Below are 26810 nucleotides of genomic sequence, written 5' to 3' on the forward strand. Positions count from 1 at the left end.
CTAGTTATGCTCCTGCATACAAGGCTTAGTAAACAAACCCCTTAGAGTTTGCTGAGCGAATGACGACAACATTGATACATGGTGGGTTGACAAAACTACTCACAGATCATGCATGAATTTGTAATGCTTTAATCAACCAAAGTCAATTAAATAAAAGAAACAAATTAATTTTTTTTATTTATTGATTAGACGAAATCAACAGTAAGATCAGTTTACTACAAAATCACAATTATATTTTATAATTACTTTTTTTAAGGTTTAACATTAGTAAATTGATACGAAGATCTGCTGCAGTTATGTTTCATTTCTTTCTGTGAGCTGTGAGAACATAGATTGCCTCATAGTCACAAAGGTTACTCAATGATGTTTTTTTCTGTATTGCCCAGTGATCAATAATAAACCCTTCATTACTGAGAACCTTTCTTATAAAGCTCTCATCATATTTGAATGAATGTAACTTGTCCTGACCAATCATTATATAAGTTGCATTAAAAGACCCAACCAATATCAGGTTTCCTTCAGGTTTTAGTAGCTGCACAAATTTCCTGAAATACATTTTATAATCATATTTGTCTTTGCTGAGGAGTGCCAGCAGCCACGCAGTGATCACACAGTCTGCTGGTGGTAGCACCTTTGGTTCTGCGAGATTTTTTTTATTAAAGTCACATTTCAGGATCTCTGCAATTGCTTTCTTCAACATTGTATCATTGCCCTCACACTGGTCACTGAAAAATATAAACTCAATAAGGTTAAATTGGATTTAGGTGGTCTACCCATACAACCATATGAGAGATAAGGCATTATTTTGTGGGACCAGATTTTCAATCACTTGTGAGGTGACCACTCCAAGCCTGGACTTCACTGACACTCTAACATCTGATGTAATTTATAAGAAATTACCACACAATCTTACTGCAGCTGCCATTCTTAGAGCACTCTCTTGGCTCCTCTACGCCTGCAACACCCACCCCCCTTTCCACATGTTTCCTCCTCTTAACTGGCACAGTGTTGGGCAGTCCTAATAAGCTATATGAAGATAATGATCCTGCTGTCACCCCACCCCCCTTCCTTCTGAGGTATATACTTGGTTTGTGAAGGCAGATGGGTCCCTCCTCCTTTGTAAAGCCATCTTTCCAGTGACATTTTCAGAAAGATGGTGCCACAGTAAAATCAGAGACGCTGGCACTGTGTCAGAGACTTTACTCTCTAGTGCACATGAATGGCAGGAGGAAAGGAGGAGTTATCAACCTGCCTTCCTAAGGTAAAAATAAGGCACTGACCACCCTTCCCCCATGAAAACTGTGCACACCCCTTTGTGCAGCACATGGGGCAGCTTTGCAGACCTGCAATTAGTATTTTATTGATCTTTTTGGTGGGTCCGGTGCTGCTCTCTATGGCGACATTGTGACCTGGGAATTTAACTACACTACCCCCCTCATCATTTCTCCTCTCTCTGGCAACAGTGATGGATAATCCTCAAGATTGTTTGGATTATTAGACTAATAAATACATACTTATTGGAGATTCAGTGGGTGGCCAAGAAAGATAGGGGCAAGCTTTGTTTGGTTTCGGGATGGGTTCCGAGCATATTTGTTCCCCAAAATTTTTTGATTTTCAAAAGTCTTTAAAAGTGGTGGAGATTGAGCTTTTTCTATACTTTCAATGAGACAGCCATTTTATCTTCCAGATGGTCATCTGTGGTTAATATAATAGGGTCTGAGTATGTGGAGGTCAGGGATTTTGGCCAAGATTGCCTGTGTCAGTGTCAGCAGTATGTTCCTTGTAAGTAGGCTGCTGTTACTTGCGTATGCAGTTTTGTTTTGCTGCCACCAGAGTGGCATCTCTGCAGAGACGTTATTCTTTCTGCTTGATAGAATGGAGAAGCTGGAAGTTCAGGTGCCATCACAGGGCAGTCAGCTCAAATTGGTGCAAAAACAGTATTTACAGGTGTTTCAATTAACAGTGATTGTTAGGTGCTTAGGAGGACATGTAATAAGCAGTGATAAAAGTGAGCCAGTGGAGAAGTTGTCCATGGCAACCAATCAGCTGCTCTGTATAGATTTAGAGAATGCAAATTATAAATGTTACGTCAGTGCTGATTGGTTGCAATGCTGATTGGTGAATTTGTAAACATTGTGGCCAAATGTAATAGCCTGTGGATTGTGGGATTGTCAAAATTGTGTTGATTTAGCCGCAAAAGATAAAGTAGCATAATATTGGCAAACTCTATAACCTACAGATGTGTCCTCAAATATCATTGCAGCGTACCGTGTAGCTGGCGCCATGCAAATCCCGCCCGCTCCTTGTGTTATAAGTCCCATTATAAGTTGTGTTATAAATGTAACGTCACATTATAACTGTAATGTGCATACTACTTTCTGTCCACCAGATGTCGCTTTTCCTAAACTGTACAGCGCATGCCTAAATAGCCAATGGACCCTTCCTAGCGCTGCCTGCTGATTGGCTGACATTTATTGTGACAATATAGAATTAGTAATCACTTCCCTGTATATAAAAAAAATCCCCTTCTACAAAATACAATGCCACACTGGCACCCTGTTCACACTATTCATTTTGTTTTTACATGGGCCCTCATTCCGAGTTGTTCGCTCGCTAGCAGATTTTAGCAGCATTGCACATGCTAGGCCGCCGCCCTCTGGGAGTGTATCTTAGGTTAGCAGAATTGCGAATGAAAGATTAGCAGAATTGCGAATAGAAATTTCTTAGCAGTTTCTGAGTAGCTCGAGACTTACTCCTACACTGCGATCAGCTCAGCCCGTTTCGTTCCTGGTTTGAAGTCACAAACACGCCCTGTGTTCGGCCAGCCACTCCCCCGTTTCTCCAGCCACTCCCGCGTTTTATCCTGGCACGCCTGCGTTTTTCCGCACACTCCCAGAAAACGGTCAGTTTCCGCCCAGAAACACCCACTTCCTGTCTATCACACTCCGATCACTTCAACTATGAAAATTCTTCATTCGGACGTGAGTAAATCTACTAAGTTTTGTGCTAAAATACTTAGCGCATGCGCACTGCATACCATGCGCATTTTTGCCTTAATCGCTCCGTTGCGAAAATCGACAACGAGCGAACAATTCGGAATGACCCCCATTGTGTACTAAGTTCTGGATTTTATTAGCATAAACAGCTTTATTATCTCAGAGGATAGAAACATGTGATCCACTGTACCACTTGGCTCTTATCTCGTTAATATGACTTCCAGATGTTCTCCATTGCTGTGCCGTCATGCTTGTCAGATTCAATCCGACTTTTTTTAAAACAGGGCCTAAAATCCAACAAAACATATAACATATACACCAGGGGTTCTTATTCTTACCACAGATGGCTGTGGCCTAGTGAATACGGTCACCGGCTGCAATGCATGCACCCTCTGGTTTGATCCCCAGCGGGGCGTGCAATTATTATTTTTTTAATGTATTTTTTAAATTTTTTTATTCATTCAATAAAGTTATTTGGTATGTTGATACTTCCCTTTATATTAAAAAAAATCCCCTTCTACAAAATACAATGCCATGCTGCCGCCTTGTTCACATTATTCTTTTTTTGTAACATTGTGTACTAAGGGGGTCATTCTGACCCGTTTGCATGCAGTGGTTTATCGCTGCAGTGTGAACGGGTGTGGAATACGCATGCGTGGCGGGCACAGTGCTTGTGCGCGATGTTGACCGGTGACAGGGGTTGCTGGGTTATGTCGCGCCATACAAAGGAAGTGGTCGCAGAGCCGACCGCAAAGAAGATTGACAGGAAGGAGGCGTGCCAGGGCGGATCCGTACCGTTTGGAGCCGTTTTTCGGGGAGTGGTGAGTATAACGCAGTCATGTCCAGCAGAACGGAGGGCATAGGAGTGACGTCAAAGCTGAGTCCATCATTGCTGGATCCATCACACAGGATTAGTAAGTATAGGCCTAGTCTACTTCTGCTTGAAATTTTTTTTGCTTAGCAGGGCTGCACAAGTGATCGCAGCCCTGCTAAGCTAAAATACACTCTCCCATAGGCATATACTAGTTGATCGCAGCAGCAGCAAAAAGTTGCTGGCTGCGATCAACTTGAATGACCACCTAAGTTCTGGATTTTATTAGCATAAACAGCTTTGTTATCTCAGAAAGCATTCCAGGTTTCGTTGCTATCAAATGGATAGAAACATGTAATCCACTGTACCACTGGGCTCCTATCTCATTAATGTGACTTCCAGATGGTATCCATTGTTGTGCCGCCATTCATATTATGCTGTATACTGTAGTACACAGGCCCTGGAAGAAACCGCACTCCATACACAGGTCACATCACATATACACCAGGAGTGCTTACTTTTATCACAGATGGCTGTGGCCTAACAAATACGGTCACTGGCTGCAATGCGTGCACCCTCAGCCTCAATCCGCAGTGGGGGATGCAATTATTATTATTTTTATTAATTTATTATTATTTTTATTATTCAATAAAGTTATTTGGTGTGTCACTTCTTCCCTTTGTATCTGAACAAAAAAATTCTGTTCTACAGTAATCTATGCCATGGTATGCTGAGGCGCTATTTACACTGTATATTGTTCATGGTCTAGGCAGCTCCCTACACTACACTTTTCAACTCAAGGCAGGCTTCTGCACCTTCCCCCATTTATCACTCATTAATATTCATTCCCACTGAGCTCACTATATGCCTGTACCAAAGCAACTCCCCCAGCCATGCTGCCGCCCATTCACGCTATTGATATTGTCGTTACAATGTATACTAATTTTTGAATTTTATTAGCATAAACAGCTTTGTTATCTCAGAAAGCATTCCAGGTTTTGTTGCTATCAAATGGATAGAAACATGTAATCCACTGTATCACTGGCCTCCTATCTCATTAATGTGACTTCCAGATGGTATTCATTGTTGTGCCACCATTTATATTATGCTGTATACTGTAGTACACAGGCCCTGAAAGAAACCACACTCCATACACAGTATTGATGAGCGGGTTCGGTTCCTCGGAAACCGAACCCCCCCCGAACTTCACCCATTTTACACGGGTCCGAGGCATACTCGGATTCTCCCGTATGGCTCGGTTAACCTGAGTGCGCCCGAACGTCATCATCCCGCTGTCGGATTCTCGCGAGATTCGGATTCTATATAAACAGCTGCGCGTCACCGCCATTTTCACTCGTGCATTGGAAATGTTAGGGAGAGGACATGGCTGGTGTCCTCTGAGTTTATTAATAATATTTGTGCTTATTGCTTAATTGTGGGGACTGGGGAGCAGCTGTTTTATATAGGAGGAGTACAGTGCAGAGTTTTGCTGACAGTGACCACCAGTATACGTTGTCTGCCTGAAAAACACTCCATATCTGTGCTCAGTGTGCTGCATATATCTGTGCTCACACTGCTTAATTGTGGGGACTGGGGAGCAGCTGTATTATATAGGAGGAGTACAGTGCAGAGTTTTGCTGACAGTGACCACCAGTATACGTTGTCTGCCTGAAAAACACTCCATATCTGTGCTCAGTGTGCTGCATATATCTGAGCTCACACTGCTTTATTGTGGGCACTGGGGACCACCAGTATATTATATAGGAGAAGTACAGTGCAGAGTTTTGCTGACAGTGACCACCAGTATACGTTGTCTGCCTGAAAAACACTCCATATCTGTGCTCAGTGTGCTGCATATATCTGTGCTCACACTGCTTAATTGTGGGGACTGGGGAGCAGCTGTATTATATAGGAGGAGTACAGTGCAGAGTTTTGCTGACAGTGACCACCAGTATACGTTGTCTGCCTGAAAAACACTCCATATCTGTGCTCAGTGTGCTGCATATATCTGTGCTCACACTGCTTAATTGTGGGGACTGGGGAGCAGCTGTATTATATAGGAGGAGTACAGTGCAGAGTTTTGCTGACAGTGACCACCAGTATACGTTGTCTGCCTGAAAAACAGTCCATATCTGTGCTCAGTGTGCTGCATATATCTGTGCTCACACTGCTTTATTGTGGGCACTGGGGACCACCAGTATATTATATAGGAGGAGTACAGTGCAGAGTTTTGCTGACAGTGACCACCAGTATATATAGCAGTACGGTACGGAAGGCCAATGCTCTACCTACCTCTGTGTCGTCAAGTATATTATCCATCCATACCTGTGGTGCATTTCAGTTGTGCGCAGTATATATAGTAGTAGGCCATTGCTATTGATACTGGCATATAATTCCACACAAAAAAAAATGGAGAACAAAAATGTGGAGGTTAAAATAGGGAAAGATCAAGATCCACTTCCACCTCGTGCTGAAGCTGCTGCCACTAGTCATGGCCGAGATGATGAAATGCCATCAACGTCGTCTGCCAGGGCCGATGCCCAATGTCATAGTAGAGAGCATGTAAAATCCAAAAAACAAAAGAACAGTAAAATGACCCAAAAATCAAAATTGAAAGCGTCTGATGAGAAGCGTAAACTTGCCAATATGCCATTTACGACACGGAGTGGCAAGGAACGGCTGAGGCCCTCTCCTATGTTCATGGCTAGTGGTTCAGATTCACATGAGGATGGAAGCACTCATCCTCTCGCTAGAAAAATGAAAAGACTTAAGCTGGCAAAAGCACAGCAAAGAACTGTGCGTTCTTCTAAATCACAAATCCCCAAGGAGAGTCCAATTGTGTCGGTTGCGATGCCTGACCTTCCCAACACTGGACGGGAAGAGATTGCGCCTTCCACCATTTGCATGCCCCCTGCAAGTGCTGGAAGGAGCACCCACAGTCCAGTACCTGATAGTCAAATTGAAGATGTCACTGTTGAAGTACACCAGGATGAGGATATGGGTGTTGCTGGTGCTGGGGAGGAAATTGACAAGGAGGATTCTGATAGTAAGGTGGTTTGTTTAAGTCAGGCACCTGGGGAGACACCTGTTGTCCGTGGGACGAATATGGCCATTGACATGCCTGGTCAAAATACAAAAAAAATCACCTCTTCGGTGTGGAATTATTTCAACACAAATGCGGACAACAGGTGTTAAGCCGTGTGTTGCCTTTGTCAAGCTGTAATAAGTAGGGGTAAGGACGTTAACCACCTAGGAACATCCTCCCTTATACGTCACCTGCAGCGCATTCATCATAAGTCAGTGACAAGTTCAAAAACTTTGGATGACAGCGGAAGCAGTCCACTGACCACTAAATCCCTTCCTCTTGTAACAAAGCTCCTGCAAACCACACCATCAACTCCCTCAGTGTCAATTTCCACCTTACACAGGAAAGACAATAGTCCTGCAGGCCATGTCACTGGCAAGTCTGACGAGTCCTCTCCTGCCTGGGATTCCTCCGATGCATCCTTGAGTGTAACGCCTACTGCTGTTGGCGCTGCTGTTGTTGCTGCTGGGAGTCGATCGTCATCCCAGAGGGGAAGTCGGAGGACCACTTGTACTACTTCCAGTAAGCAATTGACTGTCCAACAGTCCTTTGCGAGGAAGATGAAATATCACAGCAGTCATCCTGCTGCAAAGCGGATAACTCAGGTCTTGTCAGCATGGGCAGTGAGAAACGTGGTTCCGGTATCCACCATTAATTCAGAGGCAACTAGAGACTTGATTGAGGTACTGTGTCCCCGCTACCAAATACCATCTAGGTTCCATTTCTCTAGGCAGGCGATACCGAAAATGTACACAGACGTCAGAAAAAGAGTCACCAGTGTCCTAAAAAATGCAGTTGTACCCAATGTCCACTTAACCACGGACATGTGGACAAGTGGAGCAGGGCAGACTCAGGACTATATGACTGTGACAGCCCACTGGGTAGATGTATTGCCTCCCGCAGCAAGAACAGCAGCGGCGGCACCAGTAGCAGCATCTCGCAAACGCCAACTCATTCCTAGGCAGGCTACGCTTTGTATCACCGCTTTCCATAAGAGGCACACAGCTGACAACCTCTTACGGAAACTGAGGAACATCATCGCAGAATGGCTTACCCCAATTGGACTCTCCTGGGGATTTGTGACATCGGACAACGCCACCAATATTGTGCGTGCATTACATCTGGGCAAATTCCAGCACGTCCCATGTTTTGCACATACATTGAATTTGGTGGTGCAGAATTATTTAAAAAATGACAGGGGCGTGCAAGAGATGCTGTCGGTGGCCCGAAGAATTGCGGGCCACTTTCGGCATTCAGTTACCGCGTGCCGAAGACTGGAGCACCACCAAACACTCTGAACCTGCCCTGCCATCATCTAAAGCAAGAGGTGGTAACGAGGTGGAATTCAACCCTCTATATGCTTCAGAGGATGGAGGAGCAGCAAAAGGCCATTCAAGCCTATACATCTGCCCACGATATAGGCAAAGGAGGGGGAATGCACCTGACTCAAGCGCAGTGGAGAATGATTTCAAAGTTGTGCAAGGTTCTGCAACCTTTTGAACTTGCCACACGTGAAGTCAGTTCAGACACTGCCAGCCTGAGTCAGGTCATTCCCCTCATCAGGCTTTTGCAGAAGAAGCTGGAGACATTGAAGGAGGAGCTAAAACAGAGCGTGTGGGACTTGTGGATGGAGCCCTTAATTCGCTTAACCAGGATTCACGGGTGGTCAATCTGTTGAAATCAGAGCACTACATTTTGGCCACCGTGCTCGATCCTAGATTTAAAACCTATGTTGTATCTCTCTTTCCAGCAGACACAAGTCTGCAGAGGTTCAAAGACCTGCTGGTGAGAAAATTGTCAAGTCAAGCGGAACGTGACCCGTCAACAGCTACTCCTTCACATTCTCCCGCAACTGGGGGTGCGAGGAAAAGGCTAAGAATTCCGAGCCCACCCGCTGGCGGTGATTCAGGGCAGTCTGGAGCGAGTGCTGACATCTGGTCCGGACTGAAGGACCTGCCAACGATTACTGACATGTCGTCTACTGTCACTGCATATGATTCTATCACCATTGAAAGAATGGTGGAGGATTATATGAGTGACCGCATCCAAGTAGGCACGTCAGACAGTCCATACGTATACTGGCAGGAAAAAGAGGCAATTTGGAGGCCCTTGCACAAACTGGCTGGATTTTACCTAAGTTGCCCACCCTCCAGTGTGTACTCCAAAAGAGTGTTTAGTGCAGCCGCTCACCTTGTCAGCAATCGGCGTACGAGGTTACTTCCAGAAAATGTGGAGAAGATGATGTTCATCAAAATGAATTATAATCAATTCCTCCGTGGAGACATTCACCAGCAATTGCCTCCAGAAAGTACACAGGGACCTGAGATGGTGGATTCCAGTGGGGACGAATTAATAATCTGTGAGGAGGGGGATGTACACAGTGAAAGGGGTGAGGAATCGGAGGATGATGATGAGGTGGACATCTTGCCTCTGTAGAGCCAGTTTGTGCAAGGAGAGATTGATTGCTTCTTTTTTGGTGGGGGCCCAAACCAACCAGTCATTTCAGTCACAGTCATGTGGCAGACCCTTTTGCTGAAATGATGGGTTCGTTAAAGTGTGCATGTCCTGTTTATACAACATAAGGGTGGGTGGGAGGGCCCAAGGACAATTCCATCTTGCACCTATTTTTTCTTTCATTTTTCTTTGCATCATGTGCTGTTTGGGGACAATTTTTTTGAAGTGCTATCCTGTCTGACACTGCAGTGCCACTCCTAGATGGGCCAGGTGTTTGTGTCGGCCACTTGTGTCGCTTAGCTTAGTCACACAGCGACCTTGGTGCGCCTCTTTTTTTCTTTGCATCATGTGCTGTTTGGGGACAATTTTTTTGAAGTGCCATCCTGCCTGACACTGCAGTGCCACTCCTAGATGGGCCAGGTGTTTGTGTCGGCCACTTGTGTCGCTTAGCTTAGCCATCCAGCGACCTTGGTGCACATCTTTTTTTCTTTGCATCATGTGCTGTTTGGGGACTATTTTTTTGAAGTGCCATCCTGTCTGACACTGCAGTGCCACTCCTAGATGGGCTAGGTGTTTGTGTCGGCCACTTGTGTCGCTTAGCTTAGCCATCCAGCGACCTCTGTGCAAATTTTAGGACTAAAAATAATATTGTGAGGTGTGAGGTGTTCAGAATAGACTGAAAATGAGTGGAAATTATGGTTATTGAGGTTAATAATACTATGGGATCAAAATGACCCCCAAATTCTATGATTTAAGCTGTTTTTGAGGGTTTTTTTGTAAAAAAAACACCCGAATCCAAAACACACCCGAATCCAACAAAAAAATTTCAGGGAGGTTTTGCCAAAACGCGTCCGAATCCAAAACATGGCCGCGGAACCGAATCCAAAACCAAAGCACAAAACCCGAAAAATTTCCGGTGCACATCACTAATACACAGGTCACATCACATATACACCAGGAGTGCTTACTTTTATCACAGATGGCTGTGGCCTAACAAATACGGTCACTGGCTGCAATGCGTGCACCCTCAGCTTCAATCCGCAGTGGGGGATGCAATTATTATTATTTTTATTTATTTATTATTATTTTTTTATTCAATAAAGTTATTTGGTGTGTTACTTCTTCCCTTTGTATCTGAACAAAAATATTCTCTTCTACAGTATTCTATGCCATGGTATGCTGAGGCGCTATTTACACTGTATATTGTTCATGGTCTAGGCAGCTCCCTACACTACAGTTTGCAACTCAAGGCAGGCTTCAGCACCTTCCCCCATTTATCACTCATTAATATTCATTCCCACTGAGCTCACTATATGCCTGTACCAAAGCAACTCCCCCAGCCATGCTGGCGCGCATTCACGCTATTGATATTGTCATTACATTGTATACTAATTTTTGAATTTTATTAGCATAAACAACTTTATTATCTCAGAATGCATTCCAGGTTTCATTGCTATCAAATGGATAGAAACATGGTTTAACAAAAATATAAAGCAATTAATGGACAAAAAAGATGAGCATTTAAAAAATACAAATCTGAGGGGGATGCGGAATCATTCCAGCAGTATAAGGACTGTAACATAATATGCAAAAAAGGAATAAGAACGCCTAAAGTAGAAACTGAAAAACTAGTAGCAAGGGAAAGCAAAGCGAATCCCGATATTTTTTTTAAGTAAATCAACAGCAAGAGACTAAAGAAGGAGAGTATAGGCCCTTTAAAGGACAAGAGGGTAGTCTTAATCAAAAACGATAAAGACATAGCAAACAAATTAAACAAGTTTTTTTCAACGATATTTACCAGAGAGGACCAAATGCTGGGTCTAACACAAAATCTCAACAAAGATAATGTCCCACTGCTAAATGCTTATTTATGTGAGGAGGCAGTCTGTGACCGATTAAAAAAGTTAAAGATTAATAAGTCACCTGGTCCAGATGGAATTCACCCGAGAGTTCTTATGGAGTTGCATGCTGAACTAGCAAGACCTCTATTTTTGATCTTTATGGATTCGGTTAAATCGGGAATGGTTCCCAAAGACTGGCATATAGCGGAGGGTAGTGCCGATATTCAAACAGGGGAGCAAAGCTGAACCAGGTAATTATAGACCAGTTAGTCTTACATCTATAGTGGGGAAAGTATTGGAAGGTATTCTAAGGGACAGTATTCAAAAGTTCCTTGAAGCAAATAAGGTAATTAAAAGCAACCAACATGGATTTGTGAAGGACAGATCATGTCAAACCAACTTACTTGGCTTTTATGAAACATTAAGTTCGAACCTTGATCAGGGTAAGGAGGTGGATGTAATCTTTTTAGATTTTGCCAAAGCTTTCGACACTGTACCACACATGCGTCTTATCTATAAGCTACAAGAAATAGGACTAGGAAGCACAATATGCACTTGGGTCAGTAATTGGTTAGATAATAGGGAGCAGCACGTTGTGGTCAATGGATCATTTTCAAATTGGACTAAAGTACTAAGTGGTGTGCAACAAGGGTTTGTACTTGGACCACTTTTGTTCAACATTTTCATCAACGACCTAACATTAGGTCTAGAGAGCATAGTGTCAATTTTTGCAGATGATACCAAATTGTGTAAGGTTATAAATATGAAGGGGGATGCTGAGTCTCTTCAGAACGACTTAACTAAACTGGAAGCATGGGCAGCAAAATGGAGAATGAGATTCAACACAGACAAATGTAAGCTAATGCACTTTGGGGGCAAGACCAAAAATTACACCTACATACTAAATGGGGTAATGTTAGGGGATTCTGTACTGGAAAAAGACTTAGGGGTTCACATAGATAACAAATTAAGCAGCAGTACCCAAAGTAGGAGTGCAGCAAAGAAGGCTAATAAGATTTTAGCAAGCATAAAATGGGGAATTGATGCAAGGGACGAGAGTGTTATACTCCCATTATATAAATCACTAGTGAGGCCACATCTTGAATACTGTGTGCAATTTTGGGCACCATATTTCAAAAGGATACCCATGAGCTAGAAAAGGTTAAGAGGCGGGCGACCAAACTAATCAAGGGCATGGAGACGCTGGAATATGAGGAAAGGCTTGCAAGGCTAGGCATGTTTTTATTGGAAAAGAGGAGACTAAGAGGGGACATGATCAACATCTACAAATATATAAGGGGTCAATACACAGAGCTCGGGAAGGGCCTGTTTTCTATAAGATCAGCACAGAGGACACATGGTCACTCGCTTAGGTTAGAGGAGAAGAGTTTCCACACATTGAGGCAAAAAGGTTTTTTCACAGTAAGGACAATAAGTGTTTGGAATTCCTTGCCTGAGAGAGTAGTAAGAGCAGACTCAGTCAATACCTTTAAGAATGGGTTAGATAAATTCCTATTGGATATATATATTCAGGATTATGGTGCGTAGGCACACATTATAGTTAATATATAGCTAGTCCTAACATAAAAATAACTAGTCCTATAATAAGACTGCATAGGAGACCACAAATAGGTTGTACTCGCTTCTATCACATTAATGTGACTTCCAGATGGTCTCCATTGTTGTGCCGCCATTCACATTACAGTGTATACTGTAGTACACAGGCACCGGAAGAAACCGTACTCCACACACAGGTCACATCACATACACACCAGGGGTGCTTACTCTTATCGCAGATGGCTGTGGCCCAATGAATACCGTATTCATTAGGCCACAGCCATCTGTGATAAGAGTAAGCACCCCTTATTTATCCAATACATGTTCCATCTAGCCCTGGCATGTACTGCACAGCAGGGGTAATTTCAGCCCAAGCTAAATGTTTGGTATTTTCTGAAACTGGGTTTCCCTTTAAATAGAAGGATGTTTGGGCAGATATGTTACCTGTTTCCTTCTGTGACTTTACAATATGCAGAAATGTGCGACCAATCAAACGCTCCTGTACGCTTGTTAATCCATCGGTTCAGTTCCATGATGCATTTCTCAGCGCACTTCAGCACAAGGATCTGTTTGAAAAACTCACTGGCTGAATAGAGATGATGAATGAAGGCTCCATTACTGATGTCAATCAAAAGGTCCCCTTTAATGTGACCTACAAGGAAGATTACAGTGATAGCAAAGTGTAAGATGTAATGTAGCATCATTCTGCAATGGGTAAGCAATTTTAATAATTTTTTTTTTGTTAATGCCGTGATTTTGCTGATCGTATATTTACTAGAGATGAGCGCCGGAAATTTTTCGGGTTTTGTGTTTTGGGTTCGGTTCCGCGGCCGTGTTTTGGGTTCGACCGCGTTTTGGCAAAACCTCACCGAATTTTTTTTGTCGGATTCGGGTGTGTTTTGGATTCGGGTGTTTTTTTAAAAAAAACACTAAAAAACAGCTTAAATCATAGAATTTGGGGGTCATTTTGATCCCAAAGTATTATTAACCTCAAAAACCATAATTTACACTCATTTTCAGTCTATTCTGAATACCTCACACCTCACAATATTATTTTTAGTCCTAAAATTTGCACCTAGGTCGCTGGATGACTAAGCTAAGCGACCCTAGTGGCCGACACAAACACCGGGCCCATCTAGGAGTGTCACTGCAGTGTCACGCAGGATGGCCCTTCCAAAAAACACTCCCCAAACAGCACATGACGCAAAGAAAAAAAGAGGCGCAATGAGGTAGCTGTGTGAGTAAGATAAGCGACCCTAGTGGCCGACACAAACACGGGGCCCATCTAGGAGTGTCACTGCAGTGTCACGCAGGATGTCCCTTCCAAAAAACCCTCCCCAAACAGCACATGACGCAAAGAAAAAAAGAGGCGCAATGAGGTAGTTGTGTGAGTAAGATAAGCGACCCTAGTGGCCGCCACAAACACCGGGCCCATCTAGGAGTGTCACTGCAGTGTCACGCAGGATGTCCCTTCCAAAAACCCTCCCCAAACAGCACATGACGCAAAGAAAAAAAGAGGCGCAATGAGGTAGCTGTGTGAGTAAGATAAGCGACCCTAGTGGCCGACACAAACACCGGGCCCATCTAGGAGTGGCACTGCAGTGTCACGCAGGATGTCCCTTCCAAAAAACCCTCCCCAAACAGCACATGACGCAAAGAAAAAAAGAGGCGCAATGAGGTAGCTGTGTGAGTAAGATAAGCGACCCTAGTGGCCGACACAAACACCGGGCCCATCTAGGAGTGGCACTGCAGTGTCACGCAGGATGTCCCTTCCAAAAAACCCTCCCCAAACAGCACATGACGCAAAGAAAAAATAAAGAAAAAAGAGGTGCAAGATGGAATTGTCCTTGGGCCCTCCCACCCACCCTTATGTTGTATAAACAGGACATGCACACTTTAACCAACCCATCATTTCAGTGACAGGGTCTGCCACACGACTGTGACTGAAATGACGGGTTGGTTTGGACCCCCACCAAAAAAGAAGCAATTAATCTCTCCTTGCACAAACTGGCTCTACAGAGGCAAGATGTCCACCTCATCATCATCCTCCGATATATCACCATGTACATCCCCCTCCTCACAGATTATCAATTCGTCCCCACTGGAATCCACCATCTCAGCTCCCTGTGTACTTTGTGGAGGCAATTGCTGCTGGTCAATGTCTCCACGGAGGAATTGATTATAATTCATTTTAATGAACATCATCTTCTCCACATTTTCTGGAGGTAACCTCGTACGCCGATTGCTGACAAGGTGAGCGGCGGCACTAAACACTCTTTCGGAGTACACACTTGTGGGAGGGCAACTTAGGTAGAATAAAGCCAGTTTGTGCAAGGGCCTCCAAATTGCCTCTTTTTCCTGCCAGTATAAGTACGGACTGTGTGACGTGCCTACTTGGATGCGGTCACTCATATAATCCTCCACCATTCTTTCAATGGTGAGAGAATCATATGCAGTGACAGTAGACGACATGTCCGTAATCGTTGTCAGGTCCTTCAGTCCGGACCAGATGTCAGCATCAGCAGTCGCTCCAGACTGCCCTGCATCACCGCCAGCGGGTGGGCTCGGAATTCTGAGCCTTTTCCTCGCACCCCCAGTTGCGGGAGAATGTGAAGGAGGAGATGTTGACAGGTCGCGTTCCGCTTGACTTGACAATTTTCTCACCAGCAGGTCTTTCAACCCCAGCAGACTTGTGTCTGCCGGAAAGAGAGATCCAAGGTAGGCTTTAAATCTAGGATCGAGCACGGTGGCCAAAATGTAGTGCTCTGATTTCAACAGATTGACCACCCGTGAATCCTTGTTAAGCGAATTAAGGGCTCCATCCACAAGTCCCACATGCCTAGCGGAATCGCTCCGTGTTAGCTCCTCCTTCAATGTCTCCAGCTTCTTCTGCAAAAGCCTGATGAGGGGAATGACCTGACTCAGGCTGGCAGTGTCTGAACTGACTTCACGTGTGGCAAGTTCAAAGGGCATCAGAACCTTGCACAACGTTGAAATCATTCTCCACTGCACTTGAGACAGGTGCATTCCACCTCCTATATCGTGCTCAATTGTATAGGCTTGAATGGCCTTTTGCTGCTCCTCCAACCTCTGAAGCATATAGAGGGTTGAATTCCACCTCGTTACCACTTCTTGCTTCAGATGATGGCAGGGCAGGTTCAGTAGTTTTTGGTGGTGCTCCAGTCTTCTGTACGTGGTGCCTGTACGCCGAAAGTGTCCCGCAATTCTTCTGGCCACCGACAGCATCTCTTGCACGCCCCTGTCGTTTTTTAAAAAATTCTGCACCACCAAATTCAAGGTATGTTCAAAACATGGGACGTGCTGGAATTTGCCCATATTTAATGCACACACAATATTGCTGGCGTTGTCCGATGCCACAAATCCACAGGAGAGTCCAATTGGGGTAAGCCATTCCGCGATGATCTTCCTCAGTTGCCGTAAGAGGTTTTCAGCTGTGTGCGTATTCTGGAAACCGGTGATACAAAGCGTAGCCTGCCTAGGAAAGAGTTGTCGTTTGCGAGATGCTGCTACTGGTGCCGCCGCTGCTGTTCTTGCGGCGGGAGTCCATACATCTACCCAGTGGGCTGTCACAGTCATATAGTCCTGACCCTGCCCTGCTCCACTTGTCCACATGTCCGTGGTTAAGTGGACATTGGGTACAGCTGCATTTTTTAGGACACTGGTGACTCTTTTTCTGAGGTCTGTGTACATTTTCGGTATCGCCTGCCTAGAGAAATGGAACCTAGATGGTATTTGGTACCGGGGACACAGTACCTCCAACAAGTCTCTAGTTGGCTCTGCAGTAATGATGGATACTGGAACCACGTTTCTCACCACCCAGGATGCCAAGGCCTCAGTTATCCGCTTTGCAGCAGGATGACTGCTGTGATATTTCATCTTCCTCGCAAAGGACTGTTGGACAGTCAATTGCTTACTGGAAGTAGTACAAGTGGTCTTCCGACTTCCCCTCTGGGATGACCATCGACTCCCAGCAGCAACAACAGCAGTGCCAGCAGCAGTAGGCGTTACACGCAAGGATGCATCGGAGGAATCCCAGGCAGGAGAGGACTCGTCAGAATTGCCAGTGACATGGCCTGCAGGACTATTGGCATTCCTGGGGAAGGAGGAAATTGACACTGAGGGAGTTGGTGGTGGGGTGGTTTGCGTGAGCTTGGTTACAAGAGGAAGGGATTTACTGGTCAGTGGACTGCTTCCGCTGTCACCCAAAGTTTTTGAACTTGTCACTGACTTATTATGAATGCGCTGCAGGTGACGTATAAGGGAGGATGTTCCGAGGTGGTTAACGTCCTTACCCCTACTTATTACAGCTTGACAAAGGCAACACACGGCTTGACAAATGTTGTCCGCATTTCTGGTGAAATACTTCCACACCGAAGAGCTGATTTTTTTGGTATTTTCACCAGGCATGTCAACGGCCCTATTCCTCCCACGGACAACAGGTGTCTCCCCGGGTGCCTGACTTAAACAAACCACCTCACCATCAGAATCCTCCTTGTCAATTTCCTCCCCAGCGCCAGCAACACCCATATCCTCCTCATCCTGGTGTACTTCAACACTGACATTTTCAATCTGACTATCAGGAACTGGACTGCGGGTGCTCCTTCCAGCACTTGCAGGGGGCGTGCAAATGGTGGAAGGCGCATGCTCTTCACGTCCAGTGTTGGGAAGGTCAGGCATCGCAACCGACACAATTGGACTCTCCTTGTGGATTTGGGATTTCGAAGAACGCACAGTTCTTTGCGGTGCTTTTGCCAGCTTGAGTCTTTTCAGTTTTCTAGCGAGAGGCTTAGTGCTTCCATCCTCCTGTGAAGCTGAACCACTAGCCATGAACATAGGCCAGGGCCTCAGCCGTTCCTTGCCACTCCGTGTGGTAAATGGCATATTGGCAAGTTTACGCTTCTCCTCCGACAATTTTATTTTTGGTTTTGGAGTCCTTTTTTTACTGATATTTGGTGTTTTGGATTTGACATGCTCTGTACTATGCCATTGGGCATCGGCCTTGGCAGACGACGTTGCTGGCATTTCATCGTCTCGGCCATGACTAGTGGCAGCAGCTTCAGCACGAGGTGGAAGTGGATCTTGATCTTTCCCTAATTTTGGAACCTCAACATTTTTGTTCTCCATATTTTAATAGGCACAACTAAAAGGCACCTCAGGTAAACAATGGAGATGGATGGATACTAGTATACAATTATGGATGGACTGCCGAGTGCCGACACAGAGGTAGCTACAGCCGTGGACTACCGTACTGTGTCTGCTGCTAATATAGACTGGATGATTGATAATGAGATGAAATCAATATATATATGTATGTATATATAATATCACTAGTACTGCAGCCGGACAGGTAGATAATATATTTATTAGGTATTGGTAATGATGACTGATGACGGACCTGCTGGACACTGTCAGCTCAGCAGCACCGCAGACTGCTACAGTAAGCTACTATACTATAGTAGTATGTACAAAGAAGAAAGAAAAAAAAAAAACCACGGGTAGGTGGTATACAATATTATATATATATATATTATATACAATTATATATATATTAAACTGGTGGTGATTGATTATTAAACTGGTGGTCAGGTCACGTTGCAACTTGCAACTAGTACTCCGAGTCCTAAGCAGACAATCACAAAATATATTATTATACTGGTGGTCAGTGTGGTCACAACAATGGCAGTGTGGCACTGACTCTGGCAGCAAAAGTGTGCACTGTACGTTATATGTACTCCTGAGTCCTGCTCTCAGACTCTAACTGCTCCCCACTGTCAGTGTCTCCCCCACAAGTCAGATAATACACTTACAGTCACACTATCTAATCTATAAATATCACTTCAGCAAGTAGTATAGTAGTATACAGTATAGTAGTACTCCTCCTAATAATGCTCCCCAAAATACTGTGTCTCTCTCTTCTCTAAACGGAGAGGACGCCAGCCACGTCCTCTCCCTATGACTCTATAAATATCACTTCAGCAAGTAGTAGAGTAGTATACAGTATAGTAGTACTCCTCCTAATAATACTCCCCAAAATACTGTGTCTCTCTCTTCTCTAAACGGAGAGGACGCCAGCCACGTCCTCTCCCTATGACTCTATAAATATCACTTCAGCAAGTAGTAGAGTAGTATACAGTATAGTAGTACTCCTCCTAATAATGCTCCCCAAAATACTGTGTCTGAGTAGTATACAGTATAGTAGTACTCCTCCTAATAATGCTCCCCAAAATACTGTGTCTCTCTCTTCTCTAAACGGAGAGGACGCCAGCCACGCCCTCTCCCCCTATGACTCTATAATATCACTTCAGCAAGTAGTATAGTAGTATACAGTATAGTAGTACTCCTCCTAATAATGCTCCCCAAAATACTGTGTCTCTCTCTTCTCTAAACGGAGAGGACGCCAGCCACGTCCTCTCCCTATGACTCTATAAATATCACTTCAGCAAGTAGTAGAGTAGTATACAGTATAGTAGTACTCCTCCTAATAATGCTCCCCAAAATAGTATACTGTGTCTCTCTCTTCTCTAAACGGAGAGGACGCCAGCCACGTCCTCTCCCTATGACTCTATAAATATCACTTCAGCAAGTAGTATAGTAGTATACAGTATAGTAGTACTCCTCCTAATAATGCTCCCCAAAATACTGTGTCTCTCTCTTCTCTAAACGGAGAGGACGCCAGCCACGTCCTCTCCCTATGACTCTATAAATATCACTTCAGCAAGTAGTAGAGTAGTATACAGTATAGTAGTACTCCTCCTAATAATGCTCCCCAAAATACTGTGTCTCTCTCTTCTCTAAACGGAGAGGACGCCAGCCACGTCCTCTCCCTATGACTCTATAAATATCACTTCAGCAAGTAGTAGAGTAGTATACAGTATAGTAGTTCTCCTCCTAATAATGCTCCCCAAAATACTGTGTCTCTCTCTTCTCTAAACGGAGAGGACGCCAGCCACGTCCTCTCCCTATGACTCTATAAATATCACTTCAGCAAGTAGTAGAGTAGTATACAGTATAGTAGTACTCCTCCTAATAATGCTCCCCAAAATACTGTGTCTCTCTCTTCTCTAAACGGAGAGGACGCCAGCCACGTCCTCTCCCTATGACTCTATAAATATCACTTCAGCAAGTAGTAGAGTAGTATACAGTATAGTAGTACTCCTCCTAATAATGCTCCCCAAAATACTGTGTCTGAGTAGTATACAGTATAGTAGTACTCCTCCTAATAATGCTCCCCAAAATAGTATACTGTGTCTCTCTCTTCTCTAAACGGAGAGGACGCCAGCCACGTCCTCTCCCTATGACTCTATAAATATCACTTCAGCAAGTAGTATAGTAGTATACAGTATAGTAGTACTCCTCCTAATAATGCTCCCCAAAATAGTATACTGTGTCTCTCTCTTCTCTAAACGGAGAGGACGCCAGCCACGTCCTCTCCCTATGACTCTATAAATATCACTTCAGCAAGTAGTATAGTAGTATACAGTATAGTAGTACTCCTCCTAATAATGCTCCCCAAAATACTGTGTCTCTCTCTTCTCTAAACGGAGAGGACGCCAGCCACGTCCTCTCCCTATGACTCTCAATGCACGTGTGAAAATGGCGGCGACGCGCGGCTCCTTATATAGAATCCGAGTCTCGCGAGAATCCGACAGCGGGATGATGACGTTCGGGCGTGCTCGGGTTAACCGAGCAAGGCGGGAGGATCCGAGCCTGCTCGGACCCATGGAAAAAAGCTGAAGTTCGGGCGGGTTCGGATTCAGAGGAACCGAACCCGCTCATCCCTAATATTTACTATGGGACAAATTGCGTGTAAATCATATGTCAACCTCGACCTCACAGACCAAATCACTGCAAATTACCATCGGAACAAACATTGTCAAAATGACATTGGCACCAATGCAAATCGCAAATTTACTAACAATCGTTTTTTGAGAAATCACTCAAACTTATACGAAAATCGCACCTCAATGCACCAAATCAATGCACTTGGGGGGTCATTCCGAGTTGTTCGCTCGCAAGTGAATTTTAGCAGATTTGCTCATGTTAAGCCGCCGCCTACTGGGAGTGAATCTTAGCATCTTAAAATTGCGAACGATGTATTCGCAATATTGCGATTACACACCTCGTAGCAGTTTCTGAGTAGCTTCAGACTTACTCGGCATCTGCGATCATTTCAGTGCTTGTCGTTCCTGGTTTGACGTCACAAACACACCCAGCGTTCGCCCAGACACTCCCCCGTTTCTCCAGCCACTCCTGCGTTTTTTCCGGAAACTGTAGCGTTTTTTCCCACACGCCCATAAAACGGCCTGTTTCCGCCCAGTAACACCCATTTCCTGTCAATCACATTACGATCGCCAGAACGATGAAAATGCCGTGAGTAAAATTCCTAAGTGCATAGCAAATTTACTTGGCGCAGTCGCAGTGCGGACATTGCGCATGTGCATCAAGCGGAAAATCGCTGTGATGCGAAGATTTTTACCGAGCGAACAACTCGGAATGACCCCCTTGATTTTAGCAAGCGTGTTTGGTGGTAAGCCTGCATGGATCCGTAAGATCTGTGCATGCTGTTGTGTTTTAAGTGAAATAAAGAGTTACATTTGAAAGAAAAATGGTGTTAGATTCCCTCAAAAATGCTTAACCATCACCGGGCCCTGTGAGACTGGTTTAGAAAATACAGGGGGGGGGGGGGGGGGGTGGATGCGTAAAGGTCAATATTCTACATTTAACAGAAAGCTATAATCTCGGCACCAACAGCCCAGAGGTGCCAGAGATAGACCTGGGCTTCTGAGTGCATTAAATAGGAAGTACCCCTAAATTGGGGTGTCCCCACCTTTCTAGGAAACCCAGGCTTTACTGGCAGGGGGATTAATGTTGTGGCCAGGATGACCACAATAAACATAGCTATGACATTATTAACACCCCCCCCCCCCCAAACACACACGCACGCACACACACACACACACACACACACACACACACACACACACACACACTAGCAAAAGCCCTGTGCTGGTTGATGGAAACATGGGAAACCTCTATGCATTTTTCCAACCATAACCAGGACAGGCTCAAAATCCCAGTGCTGGTTCTATTGAAATACTGGGGACTCCCATGCCGTTTCCCCCAATGTGTTTCCTAAACCAATACCGTCTCACAGAGCCCGTTGCTGGTTATGCTTTTGTGGGGGGATCCAATGCCATCTGTTTTTACATAGAAGTACAGATGATGTAACGGTTAGCATTATTGCCTCACAGCACTGAGATCATGGGTTAGATTCCCACCATGTCCTTAACTGTGTGGAGTTTGTATATTCTCCCCATACTTGCGTGGGTTTCCTCCGGGTACTCCGGTTTTCCTCCCACAATCCAAAAATATCCTGGTAGGTTAATTAGCTCCCAACAAAAAATTTACCCTAGCATGAATGTGTGTGTGTGTATATGTGTTAGGGAATATAGGCCCTCATTCCGAGTTGATCGCTCGCAAGGCGAATGTAGCAGAGTTACACACGCTAAGCCGCCGCCTACTGGGAGTGAATCTTAGCTTCTTAAATGTGCGACCGATGTATGCGCAATATTGCGATTACAAACGAGTTAGCAGTTTTTGAGTAGCTTCAGACTGCGATCAGTTCAGTGCTTTTCGGTCCTGGCTGACGTCATAAACACACCCAGCGTTCGCCCAGGCACACCCACCGTTTCCCCGGCCACTCCTGCGTTTTCTCCGGAAACGGTAGCGTTTCCAGCCACACGCCCCTAAAACGCCGTGCATCCGCCCAGTAACACCCATTTCCTGTCAATCACAATGCGAACGTCGGAGCGATGAAAAAGCCGTGAGTAAACTTACTTTCTTCATAGTAAAGTTACTTGGCGCAGTCGCAGTGCGAACATTGCGCATGCGCACTAAGAGAATTCTCACTGCGATGCGATGAAAATCTCCGAGCGAACAACTCGGAATGAGGGCCATAGATTGTAAGCTCCATTGGGGGAGGGACTGATGTGAATGGACAAAATATTCTCTGTAAAGCGCTGCGGAATATGTGTGAGCTATATAAATATCTGGTAATAAATAAATGTAACTTTCATTCACTTACTTTAAAACACAAAAGACTACACTGCACAGATCTCACAGGCTTACCACCAAACACACTGCTTTATCGCAGATAAATTCCTGCCTCACAACACTGCACAAATTGACTCCATACACAACTGGAAGACAAGTCGTCAGCCAAAATGATTCATAGTAAATGTGCAATTCGTGGTGCAACAAGTTCTGGCCATAAGGGGCAATCACGAATCACACCCAAAAAAGATTATTAGTAAATTTCCCCCGATATGCTTATTTTAATGTATGTGGAATATAAATACTTATCTCAGCAGTTTTTCTAGGATCTTGGAAAGAATCCACAATATAAACCCATATAAAACATGTAAGCTTATTTACTGTATCACTGACATTAACAATTCTTATAATAAATTAAATAATGATATATATTACACATCAATGTACCCCAGTAGCTCTTGCAGGAGGGTATCTGGGTATACAGCCTTCCCGGAGAATGACACTGGAAGCTGTTTCAATTGCAGTAAAACCTACAATTAACTAGAGATGAGCGGGTTCGGTTCCCTGAGAAGCAAACCCCCCAAATATCACATCCCGAGCCTGGATCTAAGTCCGGCTCGGGACTTAACACCAGACTCAGAAACTAGAACGAGGCAAAACATCATCAAACTGCTGTTGAATTCTCGTGGGTTTTGGATCCCATATAAATAGTTGCGCATTGCCGCCATTTTCACTCCGGACTTGGAGAGTATGGGAGACAGATCTCTCTCTCTCTGTGGGTGGTAGCGTCGGATGGGGTTAGTGTGTGCTCTATAGGGGTGCTGCTGCAGTCACTGTGGTGTACCTGTGCTGTGTTAGGTGTGCTGTCCTGGCTGTCACTGGTGTTTTATGTGCTGCAGCTGTACATGGGTGTTGCTGTCCTGGCTGTCACTGGGTGCAGGGGCACTGTTCTCCTGTATGCTGGAAAATATAGGGGTGCTGCTGGCCCTGTATGTTGTAAAAATTCAGGGGTGCAGTTGTTAAAAATTAAAAGCACACTGCTGTATGCAGTAAAATTTAGGGGTGCTGCTGCACTGTATGTTGTAAAAATTCAGGGGTACAGTTTAAAATTAAAAGCACACTGCTGTATGTTGTAAAATATATTGGTGTTGCTGTTCAAATAACATTACATTGGCACTGTATGTTGTAAAAATTCAGAGGTGCAGTTGTTAAAAATTAAAAGCACACTGCTGTATGCTGTAAAAAAATAGGGGTGCTACTGGCCCTGTATGTTGTACAAATTCAGAGGGTGCAGTTGTTTAAAATTAAAAGCACACTGCTCTTGTATGCTGTAAAATATAGGGGTGTTGCTGTTGAAATAACATAACACTGGCCCTGTATGTTGTAAAAATTCAGGGGAGCAGTGGTTAAAAATTAAGAGCACACTGCTACTGTTTACTTTACAATATTGGGGTGCTGCTGGCACAATATGTTGTAAAAATTCAGAGGTGCAGTTTAAAAAAAATAAAAGCACATTGCTGTATGCTGTAAAATATTGTTGTGCTGCTGTTCAAATAACATTACACTGGCCCTGTATGCTGTAAGTATACAGGGGTGCTGTGAAAATAAAGGGGCACTGTTCTGTGTACTGTAATAATAAAGGGGTGCTGTCCTGTGAAATGGAGAACAACAATTTGGAGGAAAAAATATTGGAAGATCAGGAACCAGTTTCAGTTCCTAGTACTAGTGCTGAAGCTGCTGCTGCCAACAGTCATGACATTGATGATTAAATTCCATCAACGTCATCTGCTAAAGCCAATGCCCAATGTCATAGAGAACATGTACAAACCTAGAAGCGAAAATTAATATTTAGAAAAAAGATATTATCTGATGAGAAGCGTAAACTTGGCAATATGCCATTAATGACACTAAGGGGGAGATTCAAATGTTTGAAAAGTCAGTTGGGACTCTGTTTTTATATCTATTATACAGGAATAAATAGAAACTCAACCAACATTTCAAACATTTGAATTCCACCCTAAGTGTCAAGGAAAAGCTGAGGCTTTGGCCTATGTTCATGACTAGTGGCTCAGCTTCTCATGACAATGGAAGCCCTCTATCCTCTTGAAAAAAAAAAAAATAAGCAGGTTAAAGCACAGGAAAATACAACTGTGCTTTCAGAGATATCACAAATCCCCAAGGCGAGTCCAAGTGTGTGTGTGGTTGCAATGCCTGAACTTCTCAAGACTGTATTGAAAGAGGAGGCTCCTACAACCATTTGCACGCCCCCTGCAAGTGCTGGGAAGAGCACTGCCAGTCCAGTTGCTGATATTGAGATTGAGGATGTCACTGTAGACGTAGACCAGGATGAGGAGGATATAGGTGTAACTGGCACTAAGGAGGAAGTTGACGATGAGGATTCTGATGGTGATTAGGTTTGTTTGAATAAGGCACCAGTGGAGACAGTTGTTGTCCGTGGGATGAGAAAGCCCTTTGTCCTGCATTGACAAAATACCAAAAAAGCCTCTCCACAAATCCGGACAACAGGTGTCAAGCCTTTGTCAATCTGCAATAAGTAGGGGTAAGGACGTTAACCAACAAGGAACATCCTCCCTTATATGTCACCTGCAGCGCATTTATCAAAATTCATTGTCAAGCTCAGAAACTTTGGGTAATAGTGTACGCAGTCCACTGACACCTTAATCCCTTCTTCTACTTGTACCCAAGCTACTGCAAGCCACACCACCAACTCCTTCAATGTCAAATTCCTCATCAGTGAGGAACTTCAGTAGTCCTGCAGGCCATGACACTGGAATGACTGACGAGTCCTTTCCTTACTGGAATTCCACCGAAGGATACTTAAATGGTATGCCTACTGCTGCTGCTGCCACTGCTGTTGTTGCTGCTGGGAGTCGATTGTCATCCCAGAGGGGAAGTCGGAAGACCACTTCTACTAATTCAACTAAGCAATTGACTGTCCAACAATCCTTTGCGAGGAAGATGAAAAATGACAGCAGTCACCCTGTTGCAAAGCAATTAGTGCAGTGGGATTGAGACAGTTGATGGATGTACTATGTCCCCGGTACCAAATCCCATCTAGATTCCACTTCACTAGGAAAGCAATTCCTGGACTGTACAGGGACATTAAGAAAAGTGTCCTCAGTGTCCTGAAAAACGTGGTTGTACCCAGTGTCCACTTAACCATGGACACGTGTACAAATGAAGCAGGGGAAACCAAGGACTACATGACTGTGACAGCCCAATTGGAAGATGTATTGCTTCTCACAGCAACAACAGCAGCGGCACCAGTAGCAGCATCTCACAAATGGCAACTCGATCCTAGGCAGGCTACTCTGTGTATCACCAGTTTCTGTAAGAGGCACACCACTGACAACCTCTTACAGAAACTGAGGGACATCATCGCACAATGGCTTACCCAACTTAGACTTTCCTGGGGATTTGTGATATTTGATGTAACCACCAATATTGTGCGTGAATTTCATCTGGGCAAATTCCAGGATGTCCCATGTTTTAAACATACAATTCATTTGGTGGTGCAGAATTTTTGTAAAAATTACAGGGGCGTGCAGGAGATGCTGTTGGTGGGCCGAAAAATTGCGGCATACTTTCGACATTCAGCCAAAAAAACACTGGAGCACCAGCAAACACTCCTGTACCTGCCCTGCCATCATCACCTGAAGCAAGAGGTGATAATGAGGTGAAATTCAACAATCTATATGCTTAAGAGGATGGAGGAGCAGCAAAAGGCCATTTGAGCCTATACATCCACCTACGATATAGTCAAAGGAGGGGGAAATCACCTAACTCAAGCACAGTGAAGAATGATTTTCGTGTTGTGCAAGGTGGCGTTGGGTGGGGTTAGTATGTGCTCTGTAGGGGTGCTGCTGCAGTCACTAAGGTGTACATGTGCTGTCCTAGGGAGCTGTCCTGGCTATCCTGACTGTCAATGACTGTCACTGGGGTTAGTGTGTGCTCTCTAGGGGTGCTGCTGC

At 44.5% G+C, this 26810-nt stretch overlaps 1 protein-coding gene across 1 annotated transcript in view; it reads right to left on the reverse strand.

Annotated features, from left to right (window-relative positions):
• Positions 1-301: 301 nt before the first annotated feature.
• LOC134965336 (nicotinamide N-methyltransferase-like) overlaps positions 302-26810 on the reverse strand; it is a 36257-nt gene continuing 9748 nt past the window's right edge. The window contains exons 2-3 of the mRNA XM_063941808.1: positions 13189-13396; positions 302-725 (exon numbers count right to left, since the gene is read on the reverse strand). Of these exons, the coding sequence (XP_063797878.1) occupies positions 302-725; positions 13189-13396 (632 nt within the window). The remainder of the gene's footprint in view (positions 726-13188; positions 13397-26810) is intronic.

Source organism: Pseudophryne corroboree, chromosome 10 (assembly GCF_028390025.1).
Source record: "Pseudophryne corroboree isolate aPseCor3 chromosome 10, aPseCor3.hap2, whole genome shotgun sequence".
NCBI classification, from domain to species: Eukaryota; Metazoa; Chordata; class Amphibia; order Anura; family Myobatrachidae; genus Pseudophryne; species Pseudophryne corroboree.